At 45.0% G+C, this 20,557-nt stretch overlaps 1 protein-coding gene across 5 annotated transcripts in view; it reads right to left on the reverse strand.

Moving 5' to 3' along the window:
* Window positions 1-20,557, reverse strand: part of FRYL (FRY like transcription coactivator) — a 236,645-nt gene that overhangs the window by 117,125 nt on the left and 98,963 nt on the right. For all 5 annotated transcript variants that reach the window (XM_084759709.1, XM_084759707.1, XM_084759705.1 and 2 more), the window contains one exon: window positions 4,883-5,082. In XM_084759709.1, coding sequence (XP_084615835.1) covers window positions 4,883-5,002 — 120 coding nt within the window. In that variant the 5' untranslated portion in view covers window positions 5,003-5,082. The remainder of the gene's footprint in view (window positions 1-4,882; window positions 5,083-20,557) is intronic.

Consider the following 20,557-nt stretch of genomic DNA (forward strand, 5'->3'; position numbering starts at 1 on the left):
TGAGAGAGAATGGATGAAGGCTCTGGAACTTTCAGCAAGCTCCCAAGTAACGCCTTCCTTTATAGGAGCTGCTGTGGGCTTCGCATGTCAGCCACAGAACAGCGACTAAGACACTACCCAAAACCCAGATGGTCCCATCCAGGAGTCTGCAGGTCTTCTTAAGAGACCCAGAATGGTCTCCTGAGAAAGAGCTGACGTGGCCCAGGCCAGGGATTACACGGGAAGATTGTGGCCCATGTGATCTGTGCCTACAGTAAGCAGTTTACAGCCCCGTTCTTAAAAAGAGCATGCTAAAAGTAAACATGCCGGGCTGGCTGAGGTGGCTTGGCAGCTAAGAGCACCGGCTGCTTTAGCAGAGGACCCAGGTGCAGCTCGCAGAGCATGCATGGTGGCTTACACCCATCCATAACTCCAGTTCAAGGATCTGACACCCTCTTATGGCACTCACAGTACACATGCATACATGCAGGCAAACTACACATGCACAGAAAAATTGAATAAAAAATTGAACAATTTTTAAAAACTATTTTGGAAAACATGGCAGCAGAAGGTAGAAACCAACCTAAAGACACAGCGCAACAAACCAAACATAAAACGCATGTATGTTTAATATTCACAACCAACAATGTAAATTGAAGTACTTTTGAAATGCAGGGCCTAAAACAAAACACACAAAGTCTGAATCAGCAGATGACTAGGCAGCATCCCTTTTTCCATCTTCTTTCTGGTCACTGGCAATGGACCCAATTAATGGGTAAGCTTGGAAAGGCCTGGGTCGTTAGCTAAGATCGATCCATCCTCCCCTTAGCAGAAATCACTGGGCTGCCTGGCATGTGGGCAGCCATGCCAATCACTGCCTGCTCTTACTGAACCTTCCTCCTAAAGTGAAAATGAAATTAGAGGCAGAAAAATCGAGCTCAGCTAGCCTTCAGCAGCCTCTGTAACTGTCCTTCACTTTCGCTCCTGTCACAGGGATGAAGAGGCTGCTTCTACCATTTCACTGCCAGGTTGGGTTCTTGCTGCACCTCGCAGCCCTACCATCGGGAGACTGACTGTGAGCCAGGCCAGCGTCGTCCACGTGAGCTGCCCTGAGAGCTGCCCCTTAGGAACCCAGGGTGTGGGCGGCTGCTTACTACCTCAAAAGGTAGAGAGAGTAAGCTTCCAGACAGATGAAATTGCAAAGAGAGCACACGAAGCTATCCCCTAACTCTGTCACGGGATCAGAGTCCATGTGCCTTCGTTACCTTGATGCTATGGATTTCCAATCTATCTAGACCCGGATAGAACTAAAAGCTGGGCTGACTGCGTTCTGACCTAGGTAAGGAGGAACTGCTTTGTCATCAGGGAGTGCCATGGAGAACATCTCTATAAGCTACGGTGACAACCAGGGGGTATTCGTGGTGTGTCGGGGAGTAAGCAAGGATGCCTCTTCTTTCAAAGCGTGCTAAGGGGAAAGCAACATACATGTTGCAATGGAATATTTTTTTAAAGATGTGTTTTTATCTTATACGTACAAGTGTTTTGCCTGCATGTATGTCTGTACATCCCACATGTGTACGTAGTACTGGCAGAGGCCAGGAAAGAGTGTCTAGTTGTGAGCCATCATATGGGTGCAGGGAACCAAACCAGGTCATCTGGAAGTGCAGCCGGTGCCCCTAACTGTTGAGCCATCACTCCTGCCCTCATAACGGACTGTCAACTTTTATCTCTCCACGACTCCGCCCACGTTCTCCTAGGCCCCGCCCAGTCTGGAGCCCCGCCCACACACCTCTGGGCCACGCCCATGCTCTCCAGGACTCCTCCCACTCTCTCCAGAACGACTCTCAGACGCTCTGCCTTGAACAGTGAGTGGCACAGCATCTTCTGAGACACAGCTGTGCCTCTTAGGGCTAAACTCAAGGTAGAATGAAAACGTGTGTGAAACTGCAGGCACCAGAGAAGACACAGAACCAGCCAGGATACAACAACATAGCCATGTACGTGTGTATTTATTCGTGCATATTCATATGCACGTGTGTACTGGTGTATTAATACATATTGACCCAGAGTAGTTACAAATTACTATATAGACAACATGTTATAGTAAAACATTTATCTTGGTGTAGGGCCACTGTGTTAGAGGGAGCAGAGGGGCAAGTTCAGAAAGGGTACAACGTACAAAAGGCTGCATACCTGACCAGAACCTGGACTTACAGATCCTCAGTGACGGCCCCAGAGCAGGATGGTGATGACACGTGTGTTGCAGAAAGCGAAGTGAGCACATGGAAAGCAACGCCATGGTGACCCGCTGTGCGAGGCTGCGCGCTCCGGCACTGAGTCTGACCTCAGACAAGACCTCAGTGACGACACTGGTTTTACCGACTAAGTGGAGGTGTGAAGTGAATTTAGAGACTTGGTCCTATTGCTAATCCTCTCGTACATCCCTTCACTCTCAGGACCTGAAGAATTTCAAAATTAAGCTTCTTCCAAGAGTATGGACTATTTGAGACTCCACAGGACCACGATGTGTGAAACTGTTGTCAAGAGCTTTATAAAACAGGTAATGTTTTTAAGTATGTGGTGCAAGAAGAAAACTGCAGCTGTGGGTAGATGGGCCCTGGGTATTCGATACACTAGATTTCTCTTTGAAATGTCTCATAAAAAAAATTGTTTTCTTTTTCTTAACTATGTGCTGTTGAAGATGGCGCCTATGGCTATTCATTGTATCATTAAAAGAGCACTGAAAAGAAAAATTAACATTTTGTAGATTCAGCATATTTATAATTAAAACTTATGGTTTTTAATTATGGCAGTAAAGTCTTATAATCCTTATGTCTCAAAACAGAACTCTAAACGAGGAGTAGTGGTGCATGCCTTTAATCTTAGCACTTGGGAGGCAAAAGCAGGTGGATCTCTGAGTTTGAGGCCAGCCTGGTCTACATAGTGAGTTCCAGGATAGCCAAAGTTACATAATGAGACCCTGCCTCGAAAAAAACAAAAAAAAGGAAACAACTTATATGACGCACATGTTTAAAAAAATATGTACGTGTATGCTGGTATAAGAAAAGCATTAATCTGATATGTAAAAGGTAATTCTGGAAATGATCTGAGTTGAGCAGAGTGGTGTGCAATGCACATCTGGCTGGCTCTGGAACCCCAGAACACATTATCTCACTGATACTTTGTGGGGTACTTTCCCCTACTTAATGACCTTAGCAATCAGGCTCATATCTAAGAAAACTCAGAGCATGTGTGATGGCGCTTCCTTCCATGTCCCTAGGGCATCAGCTTCCCCTGTCCTGGGCAAGCACAGTAGACTGAGCACGCGCACAGGTCTTGAAGCCAGCATTATGCCTCACTCCACAAGTCACAGGCTTTTGGCCTCAGATGAGCAATGATTCCTCCAGCTGGCGGCGACCACCTACCCCTGGTCCAGCTGGGCAGAGTGAAAGAGTAGCCGCAGCTACAGCCTCCATCTCCATCACCATTGGTCCCAAGCCCCTGCGGCATCCCTGCGGCATCCTTGCGGCATCCCTGCGGCATCCCTGAGGCATCCCTGCGGTATCCCTGCAGCATGACGCATGTTCCCTCCCTTCCAACCCAAAGGGCAACCTAAAGTACATCCGCATCTCCAGTGCTACCTGAACAAGCCAGTACCAAGAAGCCAAGACTGTTCTCTTAAAGACCACGCTGCCTCACGCACAAACCCAACAGCCCTGTTTTGTATAACTCAGACTGTCTGCTTATTTGGGGATGATGTTTCTATTCAAGGGTTCTTTGAGATAAGAAATAGATGATGCCCATTTTAAAAAATAAAACTCATCACTCTTGTTGGTTTGTTTGTTTGCTTGTTTGAGACAAGGTTTCTCTGCGTAGCCCTGACTGTCCTGGAAATCACTCTGTAGACCAGGCTGGCATCGAGCTCAAGAGATCCACCTGTCCTCTGCCTTCTGGGTGCTGCGATGAAAGACATGTGCCACCACTGACCGGCAACGATGCCCACTTTTACACTCATTACCATCTCTTAGGAGATCTCCAAAAGAATTCCCGGCCACCAACCAAGCAATTCCGCACGGTTTAATATACTGAAGTGAAAATGATCTTATTCACCCGAGCGCCTCAGGCGGCTCCTGTGTCCTTTCCTCTGCCATCTCCTAACACCCCAAATAACGGCACCTCTGAACTGTGAGTCCGGGACCGCGCCTATCTAAGACATGCCAAGCGCTATAGATTCTTCTTCTACTTCTTAGGCCCTGGTTCATCCCAGCCTGAACTATATACAGTTCTCTCCTCACGCATCTAGCCGCCAGGCTGTTTATCTTGATGCTGATTTATAACTTGGCAGAATCTAACCTAAACACTTATTTTGGCTCGTCCGCCTCATCACAGGCTCCAGTCACGTTTCCTAAGCATTTCTCATGTATTATCAGTGTAAAAAATATGTGGGTCTGCTATGGTAGCCTTTATCTACAATCCTGGCACTTTGAAAGGGGAGTAGATCAGATGTTCAGGATCATCTCTGATTATATAGCAAATTCAAAGCCAACCTGATTACATGAGACCTTGACTCAAAATTAATTAACCAAAACAATACAATATTCACTAGTTTAAGTTGGCTACAGCCTTTACGACAACATGCAGAACAGTTGGGGTTCTCTTCTGTTTCCTGTTGTGATTTATGTGGCCACATGGTTTCCACCTGGGCAGTCATTTTCCTTAGCAATCTCCAAGAACTTATCAAAGTGGATTCTGAAGCCACCGCTGCTGCCCGGATCAGCACTTTACAACAATCCTAGCCCTTAATGTGCTCAAGTATATTATTTCCTTTGGAAAAAAAAATCGTATTATACCAGCTAATGCAAAAGTTAAAAAAAAAAAAAGATTTATAGATGGCTCTACTCACCAAGGGTTCAGCCATTACAACTTCAATTTTCTTTTCAGCTTGAACAGCAAATTCTGCAAAGAGGCTCTTGATGACATATTCACCAGGCTTGACATCGGGGTCAATCGTGATGTTTGACATGATGATGCTCTTTCTTCCCAAAGTGGGATGGAGGTTGGAAGCAGCACAGAACTTATTCACTTTGCTGGCTGGGGCTGAAGCTAGGAGTCAGAGAAACAAAAGAGCCTTGCATTAATACCCAGCTCTATGGACCTGGACTTACTCCATCCACCGCGGTGAGAACGTATCCTAACCTCTCCCGGGCCGCCCAGTCTCAGGTACCATCCTCCACGGCTCTCATCCATGCTTGCCATCCAGTGCCTACCTAACACTTTCATTTCATCTGTTTCAGCCTAGATGGATTCCCGTGCACCTAGAACAGTGCCTGGCACACTTCAGGTGCACAACAAATATTTATTGGATTACTAGACTCTGGTCAGAGTGTCCAGCGTGGCGACTCTCAACCTGTGTGTCATGACCCCTTTGGCAAACATCAGTCTCCAGAAAGATTTACATTATGATTAACAACAATAGCGAAATCACAGTTATGAAGTAGCAATGAAAGTAATTTTATGGCTGGGGTCATCACAACCTGAGGAACTGTATTAAAGGGTCACAGCGTTAGGAAGATTGAGAACCACTGGTCCAGAGAAACGAAGGAACTAAAAGAGATGAATATACAAGACAGGGGTGGGACTAGGGGCCAAAAGATGCTACCTTGGAAAGCTTACACAGGAAGCCTTCATCAGAGAAGCCACACCTAGCTGCAGGCCTAAAGGATGAAAAGGGGAGTACATTGGGGACAGAGCACACAAGACTGAGCACGCACGAACAACAAGGCCAAAGGCAGGCACAGGACTGGAGCGGGCTATGAGAGGAGGTCGCCATTCGGAACACAGCGGGCCCTTCAGGACCCTGTGAAGATGTTTAGTGCCGAGTATTAAGGTGGAGAGGGATGGAATCTGACTTCACCTTATAAATCTCTCTGGCTTCTCTAGAGGCTGAGTCTGAGGAACCCAAATACAGCCCCAGGGATGCCACTAGAGAAATCCAGTGAGATGGCTGGAGCTTTGGCTACAAGGATGCTGAAAGAAAAGGCTCTGAGCCTTGTCCAATTTTTGTGGTACTGAGGTAAGAGACAGGAATCAACAGTAACTCGCAGTATGTTTTGTGAGCGCACTCAGAGGACCCTGGGACCATCTTCTCAGATGAGGATGAGCTTGTTGTCTGCCAAGAGGTGTAAGTCCCATCAGGCTGGGCGGAAAGACTGCAAGACTACCTCACTGCCACCTCTAACGCATCCGGTGGCGCCCGCCTTCCCAGCCTGAGGCTTAATATAGACTGTATTCTAACTTCAGCTTGCATGACTTCTCCTGGCCTAGCGTACCGCAGACTTTTGGAATCTAAAAGCCTGTGCTTCCTGTCAACCTGCTCTTCAGCTCCTGCCTTCTCTGCCTAAGGGAAGGTCACTTACTAACTCCATCCCTGAAAAGAGATGGGCAGAATACAGTTACTCAAACACTGAATAACTGTGCATCAGGATAGGACAGCAAAATTTGTTTTTAAAAATGTATTGGTTCGAAACCTACACTGCATTTTTAGGTCAAAGAGAAACCTACTCTAAGCTAGGCATGCTAGCAACTCCAGTGCTCAAAAGGCTCAGGTACTTAGGGTCATGAGTTCGAGACCAGCAGGGGTGGGAAAGCTGTTGCTATGGTATGCAGCCCAGGCTACAGGGCTGGGGGTAGGGAGGGAGCACTTCTCATAACTTAAAAAAATCCGCTCTATAAAATGCAACATGCAAAAATACAGAAATTTGCAACAATAATTTAAAGATTCCTGCAAACTGTTAACATTGAATTTTAAAACAAGTACCTCTTATTAGCATCGGGTTAAAGTACATTTTTGTATTCTGATATTAAAACTGTATCATAAAAACAACCCAAGACAAAAAAAAAAAATTCACAGTCCTTGGAACACAGCACACATTATTTCAAACAATGGCCTGCTTGTGTATGATGTGTCGGGATCCAACATTATTAGGGAGAGAATCTATTAACAAGTGTCCCTGTGGAAACCTCGCAGCTCCTACATTTTTAAAAATTGCTTTGGGCCCCTTAAGAGCCAAAGACGTGCGTCAGCTCAAGTGACTCGCCTCGCTGCTTTGGAAATAAAAGTATTTACATTATGATTCATAACAGCAACAAAATCACAGTGAGGAAGCAGCAATATTTTCTGATTGTGTGTGTGTTTGGGGAGGGGGTGTCACTACATCGTGAGGAACCGCACTGAAGGGTCCCAGCGTCAGGAAGGTTGAGGGCGATTGCTCTCTAAGGGTTTGTGGTTGTGCAGTAAAAGACACTGGTCAAGGAGCTTAAAGGTTCCAGGAAAAACTTTACTTCTAACCCTGAAAACCCAAAATGTCAGCACTGCCAAGTGTTTATAATTAAATAAGCTAAGACAACATTTTAATTTATCTTTTAGTGTGCTTGTTGTATTTATTACTGCAAAAAAGGGAAGGAAGAAAGTAGCTTCCTCTTGAAATTTCAGGCCATTAAACATCCAATAACTGAGGATTAGAAGAAAACTTGTATTTTAGCCCAATTAACTGAATGCTGCACAAGCAGCTGAAGTGATATGATTCAAAAATTCCAAATGGCATGAAAGCATGTACAAAATACAATGTCCAATTAAAAACAACAAGAACATATACACAAAAGCAAATTAAAACTCAGAGAAAAATACCCATAGCGTATTAATCAGAGACTTAGTCGCTTTCAAAGCCATCCACAAAACACAAATAAATAGGAAACAGGACAGACGATGAGAAAGTATAGAGGATAAACAAATAAAGAGCCCAGTTAAGCACAAACTAAGACTCACTTTTACTGATTTTCTAATAAGAACTGAACAACAATTTTTTTTTTTTGTCTGTCAAAGTGCTGGGAGGGCCAGGCTGAGCAAGCGATCAAGCTGAGCTCCTAGCGGCCTCTCAGTCCTGCCTCCGACACCTGCCCTGCTTGACTTCCTACCCTGACTTCTCCCAGGTGTGGACCGTCCATGGACTGTGGCAGTGTCAGTCAAATAAACCGTTTAACCTACCCCCTCAGTGTTTTATCACATCAACGGATACCCTAGCCAGGACACTCAGTGACATTGGACTGCTTGAATTAAAATTTTTATAAAGTTAAATAGGAGAATCTTTTTTTCTTTCTTTTTTGTATTTAAAACTTTAATTATGTATGTCTGTGTGAGTGTGTATGCACATGAGTGCAGTCAGTGCTCATGGAGCCCTTAAGGGGGTGTTGGATCCCCTGGAACTGGAGGTGCAGGTCGTTGTGAGCCACCCAAGGTAGGTGCTGGGAATTGAACTCACATTCTCTGGAAGATCAGGATGAACTCAACCACTGAGTCCTCTCTCCAGCCCTAACAGCACTATTTCTCTACATGCAATTATAGAATTCTTCGCACGAGGGAATAAAAGCATAAATGCCGGAATGTAAGTCTTAAGAACGTGGTCCAGGCATCGGATCTCAAACAGAAAAATACAATGTCACGTTAATGCTCTTGGACTATAACTAATGCTCTTGGATCACGAGTAGCGAGACTTGAATATTTTGTATTTCAGCACTTCTATTCTTTCTCTTAACTCCAAATAAAAAATAAATACTAGTACTTTTTTTTATACAGTTCACTATCTATAGCTCTGTGCTGGTGTAGTATATACAATAAAACAGCTGTCATGTGAATACAACACCTGCCCTTGATACATTCAAATTCAGTCACAGGGAAAGGACAAGTAGGAAGAGCCATACCCCTTGACTGGGCATGTCTCTGGGCTCACTGGAACAATGGGATTTAGGGTTGTTTGCATGCCTGGCTGACAGGAAAAGGACTTGTTGCTCAGGCATGAGGACCAGACTTCAGTCCCCAGCACCCAGGTCACAACCAGGCATGGCAGCATGTAACTGCAATGGCAGTGTTGAGGGAGGGGGATACAGGTGGATCCCTGGGGGGGGGGGATACAGGTGGATCCCTGGGGGGGGGGAGATACAGGTGGATCCCTGGGGGGAGGGGGTACAGGTGGATCCCTGGGGGAAGGGGGAGATACAGGTGGATCCCTGGGGGGGGGGGATACAGGTGGATCCCTGGGGGGGGGGAGATACAGGTGGATCCCTGGGGGGAGGGGGTACAGGTGGATCCCTGGGGGAAGGGGGAGATACAGGTGGATCCCTGGGGGGAGGGGGTACAGGTGGATCCCTGGGGGAAGGGGGAGATACAGGTGGATCCCTGGGGGGGGGGGATACAGGTGGATCCCTGGGGGGGGGGGAGATACAGGTGGATCCCTGGGGGGAGGGGGTACAGGTGGATCCCTGGGGGAAGGGGGAGATACAGGTGGATCCCTGGGGGGAGGGGGTACAGGTGAATCCCTGGGGGGAGGGGGATACAGGTGGATCCCTGGGGGGAGGGAGATACAGGTGGATCCCTGCAGCTCACTACCCTCCAGCTCCTGGTTCAGTGATTCTTTCTCAAAAATAAGTAGGCAGTTAATTTAGGATTACACACATATTTATACATTCATGCATATATGTCCCCCCCTCTCTCCTCTCCCCTCCCCTATAGATGCAGCCTTATAAGCCTCAGATATATCCACTACACATATTTATATAGGTGTATGGGGTAGGGAATAGCACCAGATTTACTTACTGTTATACTAACAATAATTTTGATGACACCTAAGAAAGAAAGGGCATACGAAGGCAAATGGCCTTAAAACAATTATTAAAAACCAAAGAGAGAGGAGAGACTTCACAACTCCAAAGCAAAATTAGTTTAAAAAGCAAACCTAGGCCAAAGAGTTATTCCATGGACACCAATAAACTGATTCCAAAGTTTGTACAAGAGAAATAGCCCAGAAATAGCCAGCACAATACGGAAGGAGAAGAAAGCCTGGGGGCTGACACTGCCTGACTTCAGGACTTATTATAAATCTACGGTAATCAAGGCATCGTGTTATTGGCAAAGGAATAGACAAAGAGATCAATGGGACAGAAGAGCCAGGCCAGAAATAGACCACAGAAGTACAGCCACCTGACCTTTGACAAGGGAGCAAAGGGGGTGCAGTGAAGAAAGGCTTTTCAACAAATGCAGCTGGAACAACTAGACACCCACATGTTTAAGAAAAAAAATTCAACAGAACTTTTACCTTCCATAAAAACTCACTGAAAATGGAACACACAGGCCTAAACACAAAATGCAAAAACTATATACACAGGAAGCTAGGAGAAAAATCTAGCTGATCTAGATTTTGGGTAAGGCTTGTTCTATGATTTGGGGGGAAAAAAAAACAATGATTACCATTAGCAGTGCAAAAATCAATGACGAGAATGAAAAGACTATCCCCAAGGAATAATAATTTAAAAACCGAAAATTATGCAAAACACATAAACCACAACAGAAAGACAAACAGCTGAACTTAAAAGCAGGCGCTTCTCAGAGAAGAAACAGATGGCCCGTGAAAAGGTGCTCATCCCGGTAAGTGCTCAGGAAACTGCCAACAACGAAGTTTTATTAAGTTTTACTGCAAGGCCACTGAATGGCAGGGCTCCCCAGAGGACCGCTGGTGAAGGCAAAAGTGAGACAAGCAGAAATGGAACTGTCATTCATTGCGAGTACAAGATGGGACAACCGCTTTGGGAAGAAGATTTGGTAGTTTCTTCCTAAAGTGATATCCATCAACACTGATCACGGTGCTCACCTGCAGGAACTGAACTGCACGTCCACACCACAACCCCCACACAGTTTACAGCAAAACAGACACAGTCAGCTGTTCGTCAGTGGGAGGGTGGAAACACCCACACAAGGGTACGCTTGGCACTGACATGACACTAGCCACTGAGCTACCAAGTAAAGAATATATATTTTTAATTATTATAGTGTTTATTTATGGGCGGGGGGTGGGGGTGGGGTGGGGTGGCTTTCACGTGCCATTGCACCCATCTGGAGGTCAGAGGACAACCTACAAGAGTCTTCAAAGTGTATCATGGGCAAGACCAACAGCTCACCCACCAGCAGATTCTTGGGGAAACTAAATGAACATACCCTCCTATCTGAGAAGTAAATTGGTTCCAAATCTCTCTCTCTCTCTCTCTCTCTCTCTCTCTCTCTCTCTCTCTCTCTCTCTCTCTCTCTCTCTCTCTCCCTCCCTCCCTCCCTCTCTCTCTCTCTCTCCCTCTCTCCCCTTTCTCTCTCCAGAGTTTCTCTGTGTAGCCCTGCTGCCTCTGCCTCCTGAGTGCTGGGATTAAAGGCATGTGCCACCACCATCTGGCTAGCTAGTTCCAAATCACTGTCACTTGTCACATGGGAAGAGAAACTCTGGAGCCGGAGATCCTGCCCCAGTTACTTAGAACTTGCCATTAGTATTAAACTTATTTCCTCCTGAACCACACGATTGCCCGGCATCCTCGCCTCTAAGCTCCCCATGGACACCGTTTACCACATCAGACTTTTTGGTTGGATCTTTCAACTTATTTACAATGAAAAGGGCTAAAAAGAGAAGAGGCTCACTTTGATGGATAAACAGCTACCTGTACTTTGCCGTAACTCTGCCTTTGCTCATTTATTTATTCCATGTTAGTCTACCATCCGCCTGAAAGTTTCTTTGGCTACTAATACGGACTTTCTCTCCCGAGATTCACCCAGTTCTTCTGGGTCCGTTTACTGAGAATTTTGCTCTGGCTTTACCACCATAGACCAAATCCAGTCTTGAATGTGCATTCGAACCTTTTCTCCTGCTTACTAACAATGCGCCTCTGTGTCAACTCCATGCGCGTAGATGCCGTAGCTTTGGGATAGCGTGTTAGCGTCTTATGGCGTACACACTCCTACATGCCACTGCCCCTCACGCTGCCGTGATTATACGCATCTCCACACACTGACTTGTCAAAAACTGGCATCTTTACAACATAAAAAGTTCATGTAGCCAGCATGGTGGTGCACAGCTTTAATCCCAACATTAAGAGACTGAGACTGAGACAGGCAGACAGAGAGACCAAGGCAGAAAGGCAGATCCATCTCTGTGCTATGTCTACATCGTGAGTTCCAGGCTAGTCGGGGCTTTAAAAAAGAAATTAGAGTCTATGTTCAGAAGCTCACATACTCCCCACTAAGAACACATATCTCTATCTTATTCTTTTTTTTTGTTTTTGTTTTTTGAGACAGGGTTTCTCTGTGTAGTCTTGGCTGTCCTGGACTCACTTTGTAGACCAGGCTGGCCTCGAACTCACAGCAATCGGCCAGCCTCTGCCTCCCGAGTGCTGGGATTAAAGGCGTGCGCCACCACGCCCGGCTATCTTATTCATTCTAATCCCTCAACCTTCTACCGCTATTGTGTGCGAATGAAATCATTTTCCCGCACTAGTTAGTTCAATGTTTTTCTTCCCATTCTATTGTAACGGATAGCAAGATTAAAACTTTTGCCTCTTCTATGAACAGCTGTTTCGAAAATGTTTATTAATCCCAATCTAAATTGTTCCCGCTAAAAAGAGGTTCTAAACATAGAAGTCCTGAGACATCTCTGGCATGTGTTCAATGTGTTTCACTTAAGGACTACCACAGAAATATTCTATATTCCAAAGCTCAAGGAAAAGGACCCATCCTATATAATCCATTATTTACTCTGCTGGAGAATCCCAGTTATGATGCTCTTGAGTCCTTATGGAACCTTGAGAAGCTTGGCTCAGACACCATTCTAAAATCCCAGAGATAATGTGGTATTTACCAAATATGCTGGATGTTGGCTGGGGGTGGGGGAGGGGATCATGAGGCCCCACAACTAGCTGAGAGCTATTGGCAGGTGATGGCTACAGGAGCAGGGAGAGTCCATTTTCTTCAGGGATGTGGCTCTTGGTGGACTGCCACACTCCAGTGGCTGGCACCACACCCATGCACGTGAGAACAGCACTAAACAGACTCAATGAGTATTAACAAGAGAAAAAAAAATACATGAACTTGGAAAGGGTCTGGGATAAAGGCTGAAGCAGGAGGAGGATTGCAAGCTCACTGCCTGCACCACACAGTGAGACCTGATCTCAAGTAAAGTAAAAGGCAACAGGGAAGGCTTTGGGAAAGTTACAGCTTGGCCAGAAAAGCAGTGCACGCCATGGACCAGTTAAACAGGGTGTAGTTGCTAGCCTCAGTAAACACACAGAGAAGCCATGGAGTTTGCACTGGGACCCAGGGAAGGCTGCCTCAGGAGTAGCTACCAAACTAGCAAGGCCACTGCCACCTCAAGCTGAGAAATGCCAGCAATACAGATTTGCTTCAGAGACTTTCCTGGGCGGAGTGCTTTTTGGAACAGAGCTGGTAGGGTGGGGGGCTGTGGGTGTGCCCTCCATGGACGTGCAGTAAAATGTTCCAAGGATGCTATGGCTGTGGATCGGGCAGGCCCAGGTACAGCTGGTACTGACAGGAAAACTGGGCACCATCCTCACGATGCTGGGTGTGCACCCACGAGGAATGCAGGAGTCACAGAGTTCCCGTGGCAACTCACACCAAGATCCAAAAGGTCTTTCTGAGAGGTCACACAGGGAGCACTACGTCCCTTCAGCCAGCTCATGGCAGGGCCAACTGTGAAATCTTGATAGCCCAAGGAGTCACAGATGTTGGTGTGGAACAATACCTACTACAGGAAGCTGCAGAGAACCCACAAAACCTGTCCAAGGGGTAAGCCACAGGCAGTGAGTGAGGCCAGAGGGACAAAGCTGTCCAAACCCTTGGGAACCACTCCCCACGGTGGCCCCAGGCCCTCCACAGGAAGTTTTGGGACTTATTGCTTGCTCTGCTGTTCTAGTCTTGCCTGGGCCAGCATCTCCTAACCATTTTCCTACTTCTGGCTTCTGAAATAGCTCACTCTGTGCCTGCCCAAGCCTGTAACTTAAAAGTACATGCTTCTGATTTTTTTCTTTTTCTTTTTCTTTTCTTTCTTTCTTTCTTTTTTTTTTTCCCCCAGAGGCTTATAGTTGATTTTGCCTTCAATCACAGAGGAGATCTCAAATTCAAACTTTTGGGCAATGCTGCGGGAACATCGGAACACGGCAGGGGCTCCTCCAGATAGACTGGACTAATTTTACACTGTGACATAGATATAAACCTTTGGGGCTGCGATCAGAATGCTACAGCTTACATGATAAATGTGTTATGGGCTGGGGGAGTACTACTGAAGAAGGAGGGCACAGTGGCTTCACTAGCAGCAGCATCCAGGGAACTCGGGGACCCTGGGCCACTCCCTTTTCCTCTTTTGGTTTCTGCTTTACTGTGTGACCCTAACAGAGGCCTGGAGACAGTGGGCTCATCCAACCACGGTCTAGGAACCTTAACAAACCCGTTCTCTTTATAAGCATTTGTTTCAGGCGTTTTGTTACTATAATGAAAAGCTGACTTTTTTTTTTTTTGAGGCATAAAACAGATCTCTATAAAAACAGAAACAAAACAAAGATGCTGATTGTTGCATCATCATCCAACACTATTCTGGAAGCTATCAGTAATATAAGTAAGTGCAACACTATGAGAAAGCTGGCCAGGCAGTGGTGCGCGCCTTTATCCCAGCACACGTGAAGCAGAGGCAGAGGCAGGAGGATGCTTGTGAGCTTGAGGCCAGCCTGGTCTACAGAGTAAGCTCAGGATAGCCAGGGCTACACAGAGAAACCTTATCTTGAAAAACAAAAACAAAAACAAAAACAAAACAAGAACAAAAAAAACAAAAGAGGAAAGAAGAAAAAGGAAAAGAAAATTGAATAATTTTTATATATATTAAAAAACACACAAAACTTTCTATACTATAATTATCAAGAAACACGAATGTCTTTAAAGAAAAAAATCTTTCATTCACAAACAGAAAATATGTGGAGAAAAAGTTAGAAAAGCCCTGAGAATTTTACCTTTTAACTCTGCACAGCTGTGCCTAGAATTCATTCCACACACATGCACTCTCAGCCAACGGTCAGAGAAGACCCTCAGAGAGCAAACAGTGGCTGTGGCAAAGACTCAACACTAGTCAGAGTGCTGTGCGCCTCAGCCATAAACAGGACGTGCTACCCAGGCTCGGGCGTGGCATGGCCATTGCACTCACGGGCTCACAGCGGTTATGGCTCCCTGCGCAAGATAGGGCCAGTCAGGGTGCAGGAGGGTGTGGAGAATAGTTCAGAAGCCCCGCTCCTTAGTGAGGCGCTATCGGCAGTTGTTGGCTGCTGTGTGTGCACCATGGTTAAGCTCATACTGTTGCACGTTACTGGCAGCACTAGTTGAACTCGTGGGTTGTATTTTTCAAAAATAAAGAGGACATGAAATTGGGAGGAGGCCATGTTGGAAGGGAAGCTTAGGGGAACTGAGAGGCAGTGGGGTTCATAGGATCAAAATACATTATATACATGAATGGAATTCTCAGTAAGTGAAGAATCATAGAGCTCTTTTTAAAACTCATAAGACTTACACACGGAAATGACAAGGATTTCTTAAAGGATATAAAAGATATAAAAGAACAGAACACAAGGAAAGGCATTTTAGATAAGATGGTTTAACAGAAGAGCCACAAAAGTAACACATTAGCATAATTTCAATTAAATTTCTATGTGACTGCTGTCTAGGTGATAGTGGAGGAAAGCCTATTAGTGTCTAGCTAGAGGAATAAACTTCCAAGACATGTCATAAAGGTTATGTTTTAAAAAATGCAATGGGTAGGCAGGCATGACAGCACATACCTTCAACCCCAGTATTTGGGAGGCAGAGGCAAGAGGATAGATCTCTCTGAGTTCAAGACCAGCCAGGTCTATGTAGTGAGTTCCAGGACAACCAGAACTATGTAGAAAGACCTTGTCTGAAAAAACAAAAAATAAATATTTTCTAAATCTGGGAATACTATAATTATAATAAAAATACAGCAATAATCAAAACAGACTGGCGAAATACTACAGACCCTATATTTAAAAACTAAGGCACAGATAGACATGAAGTTTAAAATTAATTTTTCAAAGACTTACAGACAATTAAGGGCTTTCCTGTATAATCCAGGCAAGAAAGGACTACTAGCCAAGATAGAAAAAAATCCAAATTATTTATTGTAGAAAATTGTATCTGAACCAACAGGATGGCTCAATAGGTAAAGGCACATCCTCTCAGGCCTGAGCCTTGGGACCCACATGACAGAAGAAGAGAAGCAACTCCCAGCAGCTGTTGTCTGACTGCAAGATCCGCTCCGTGACATGTACATCACCCACACACACCAATGAATAAATAAAATATAAGGGAAACAATTTGAAAATTGCATCTAACCACATAAACCATTTAAAATACTTAAGGTAAGCAACACCACAAACAAGAAAGGACAAGTTTGGAAAAGTACTTACGCATGATAGAAAATATAAATTACTCAGTGATCTGTATGAAAGTAACGAGAAAAAGGCAACACTACGGAGAAAAACAGGCAGCAGACTCACATGGAAACAAACCTGAAAACCTAACAAACATGGTAAAAAACAAACAAACAAACAAACAAACAAACTTAGGACCACCCAGAGAATGCACCCTAGTAATGGGATTTAGATAGATAGATAGATAGATAGATAGATAGATAGATAGAAAGAATATTTAAATATATATGTGACTATATTTATCAGATGGGCAGATGGTAAACGGAGTAATCGTAGCCACTGTGGGGAAGACGCAAGGCATTATAATAATACCTCACATGCTGCTGACTGAAGCAGAATGCCATGCCAGCGCCGCCTTGCAACGGAAGTGAGGGCTCGGAACAAGGCACAAGCCCGCTGGCCCTGTGGCAGCCCACACATCTCTCTCTGTGCAGCCTTTAGGTGAGCGTTCACTCTATGTCAGCTTACTCAAGGTCAGCAGGGGACCTGGGGCCAGCTGTAGCATTACCATCCACTTGGCACGTTCCTCATAGTAAATCAGGAAATTGCCAGACCTCTAAAAAGAATCTATCTCTGACACTATTTATTATCTTTCCACCCTCTGACAGGCATTTCAGATCTGCACTCGGCGCTCTGGCAAAGCTAAGTCTCCTGGACTTGATGCTCAGGGCTGCTGGCCATCCTGCCAGTGTCTTAAATCAGAAACAGACTTACCGGAGTTGGGGTCCTGGCATCCTAAGTATCTGGACGTTCCTAAAAGTGAATTTAAGGAGGACTGCTGCTGCCTTACACTAATCTAAAGAAGAGCAATGGCTCTATACAATGATTTTATTTAAAATTAGTTTCAATCACTGTGTTTCTAAAGCTCTCTAAGTACAGAAACCTATCATATGATATCACAAATGACCCCCCCACCGGGTAGTTTGGGGTTACCTAAATAAGCATATGTCATGGGGCAGAGCCCAAGCATGAAAAACAAAGGGCCAGTAAGACACAAGACAAATATGGTTCCCCTATTTCATATTAGAAATCTTGATGAATTGATTTTTTTTACAGTTTTAACCACATTAGCCATTCATTCATTGTCTAGAGCTTGAACCATCGATCTTAGTGCCACGCCCCTCTGCCTGTCATTATCTGTGATCTCAAGGGGCAGGATTTCAACTATATACTCAAAAGTCATTATTAATTTTTCTTTACGACTTATGCATATTCTATATTTGGTCTACATATCAACTCCTATCTCTACCTAAATTGTCTGTTACTCCTTTTTTTACCTGGTGTGTGTGTGTGTGTGTGTGTGTGTGTGTGTGTGTGTACGTGTACGTGTATACATACTCACATGTGGGAGTGCACATATGTGTGGGGGTATGTGCTGGGATTCCAGGCAACACCTCCCTGGCTTTTCCTGTGGGCTTGCATGGCAAGTGCTTGTCATCAGTGAGCCCCGTGCCAGGCCCTGGCTACCGTTTAAGTTTAGAAGATAGAAATAACAGCCTCCACACTTGCCGAATTCTTCCCTCGGGAGGTGAAGGGGCAGACCACTATCCTTTCCGACCACAGGAGGCTCTGGGCAGCAGCCCCAGCAGCGGCTGGGTAGGTCACACAATAACCTTATCTTTGAGCATACCCAAGACCACGATACTGGAATCATTCTCTCTCTCGGTCTCCCTATATTAAAAACGACTCATTCATATCCTGTTCCAAAGTTTTATGAGAAACATCTTGAATGAAAAGCTACTCGTTCACTGTATGCAGTGTGGTCTACATTTGCTAATGCACTGTCAGCAGAGCAGTCATCTCCTTACTCTTTATGGAAGCCTTTGCTAATTAGCAGTGCTAATAATGGAACTAAAATACAGCTTATAAAGCAATTTATATGTTTTCCTACTATGAACTCTGATCACATGTACAATTCACTGTCTTCCAAAGGAAAGATCTAGCTGTTTAGGATAAGGGTTCTAAGGTCTGGAGAAATCACTTAGCGATTAAGAGCACCGGCTGCCCTTCCAGAGGACCTGGGTTCGATTCCCAGCACCCACAAGGCATCCATTACCTAAAACATAGATTTCTCTGAAGGGATGACAGGGCATTTGGGCAATAAGCAGGGAGGGGATGATAATTTTCCACTGCAACCAACAGACACTCTTTACAGAGAAGTCACTGACAAGACGGCTATGAACAAGCGAGCTACCCTACAGGGGTGGCTGCACAGAACCCTCGCTAGCGATGTCCACCGCCTCCCACGTCTAAGCTAAGACTTAGTGCTCCTATGGCTTCAATATTTATGTCATCTGTGACTAAATGTACCTCCCATGTAATAACATCTTTGTCAGATAAACACTTTGCCCTTTGTTGGTTCAACCATCTCACCAGAGATGCCCCTAACTAAAATATGAATTAAAGGAAGTTAGCTAAAGCATGCCGGGTGTGGGGGATTGGAGGGCAGGGGGAGAGGGGGAGGGGGGGTCTTAATGTTCTTTGGGTTATCCGAGCTTTAAAGAAAGAAAAGGAAAATCAGAAACATGTCAACTGATAGATGGATATGCAAAATAGATTCACTAGTCATACAATGGAATTTAAACAGCCATAAAAAGTAGTAAAGCGCCAATACGTGAACACTATGTGACATCATTACACAAAATGTCCAGAGTGGCCACAGTGCAGAAAGCAGATTAATGAACACAGAGTTTCTTTGATGGGAGTGATGAAAATATTCCGCCATTAGACAGTGGTGACGGCTGCAGAACCTTAAGAACATAGGAAGCAATGGCAGACCGGATACCGTGAGAGGAAGTTTATACCTTGAGTGCTATCCCGACAGAGCTGTTTCTAGGATCAGGATAGTAGATTCTCATGATTGAATGGGGGCTCATAAATACACGCGTGTATAACATGAGAGCATGCATGTGCACGCACACGTGCACAGGCCATATATGAAACCAGGCCCAGAAGTGCTGCAACAGATGCAAAGTTTTACTTCAACCAAAGGGCATTATGATTTTAACAAACTTAGATAAGAAAGCATAATGGGGGGTGGGGGTGGGGGATGGGGGTGGGGGTGGAGGACTCCATCTGTGATGCAGGAAAAGCATTTCTGAGTCCTGAAAACTATCTGAGACGTACGCCACTGTGCAAGTCCAAGCAGTCGATGAGAATCTAGTCCCGTAACACACCTAATTCATGTTCTCGTTGATAAGACCGTTAAACGGGGTCAGTTTATCTATTCTATTGTCTGCGGCAGAAGCCGAATCCTTTGAAATAGGAGCTGCCATGTAAAGTTATGTAAGCAGAGGTAATTCCAAAAATATTTTCACAAGAGGTACTGTCTACGCATTTACCATCTTCATCAACACCACAGAAAAGGATGGAATAGGCGGAAGCTTCTTGGCCTTATCAATGGGGGGCCTTCCGCCAATCTCTTAAAGGATACAGCTTCGCTGTGCAGCTGGCTTCACACAATGTTCCTGACTCCATTTCTTTTTTTAAAAAAAAGGAGTGATGCCTGATAGTGTTGGCTCAGAGACAAAGCCCTGAATTTAGGCCACATGGATGTCACTTCATTGTTACTGAAAGACAAAAGGCTCAGCTCTCATCAAACTTCAGCGGGAACGTGCCACCAGCTAAGCAGTCCCTATGAGGGCCTCCACACTTAGAACCCAAGGCAGCATATGGCCCAACAAGAGCCACGCCAGCCTGTCATGTAAAGAAGAGCCTTACTGCCAGTGATAGGCACACTGTGAGTAAGGCTCGGTGAGTCGGAGAAACTCTTCAATTTTCTTTCTTTTTCTTTCATTCTTGAGGAAGGTGAGGGGCGACATTTGAAATATAAATTTCATGGGATTTTTTTTCATTTCTTTTTTGTTTTTGTTTTTTATAAAAGATATTTAACAAACCAAGTTGTTCACTGTTCTTCCCAAGAAATTCAATAAATGGAATGTAATGAATTACTACTTTTAAAAACTCACTATGGGGGGAGGGAGCTGGTGAGATGGCTCAGAGGTTAAGAGCACTGATTGCTCTTCCAGAGGTCCTGAGTTCAATTCCCAGCAACCACATTGTAGCTCACAACCATCTATAATGTGATCTGATGCCCTCTTCTGGCCTGCAATGTACATGCAGGCAGAGCACTGTATATGTAACAATAAATAAATAAAGCTTTAAAAATCACTATGGAATGATTTTATACAAATTTGCTTTTTGACTTGTT

The sequence above is a fragment of the Acomys minous genome, assembly GCF_964271855.1.
Source record: "Acomys minous genome assembly, chromosome: 15".
NCBI lineage: Eukaryota > Metazoa > Chordata > Mammalia > Rodentia > Muridae > Acomys > Acomys minous.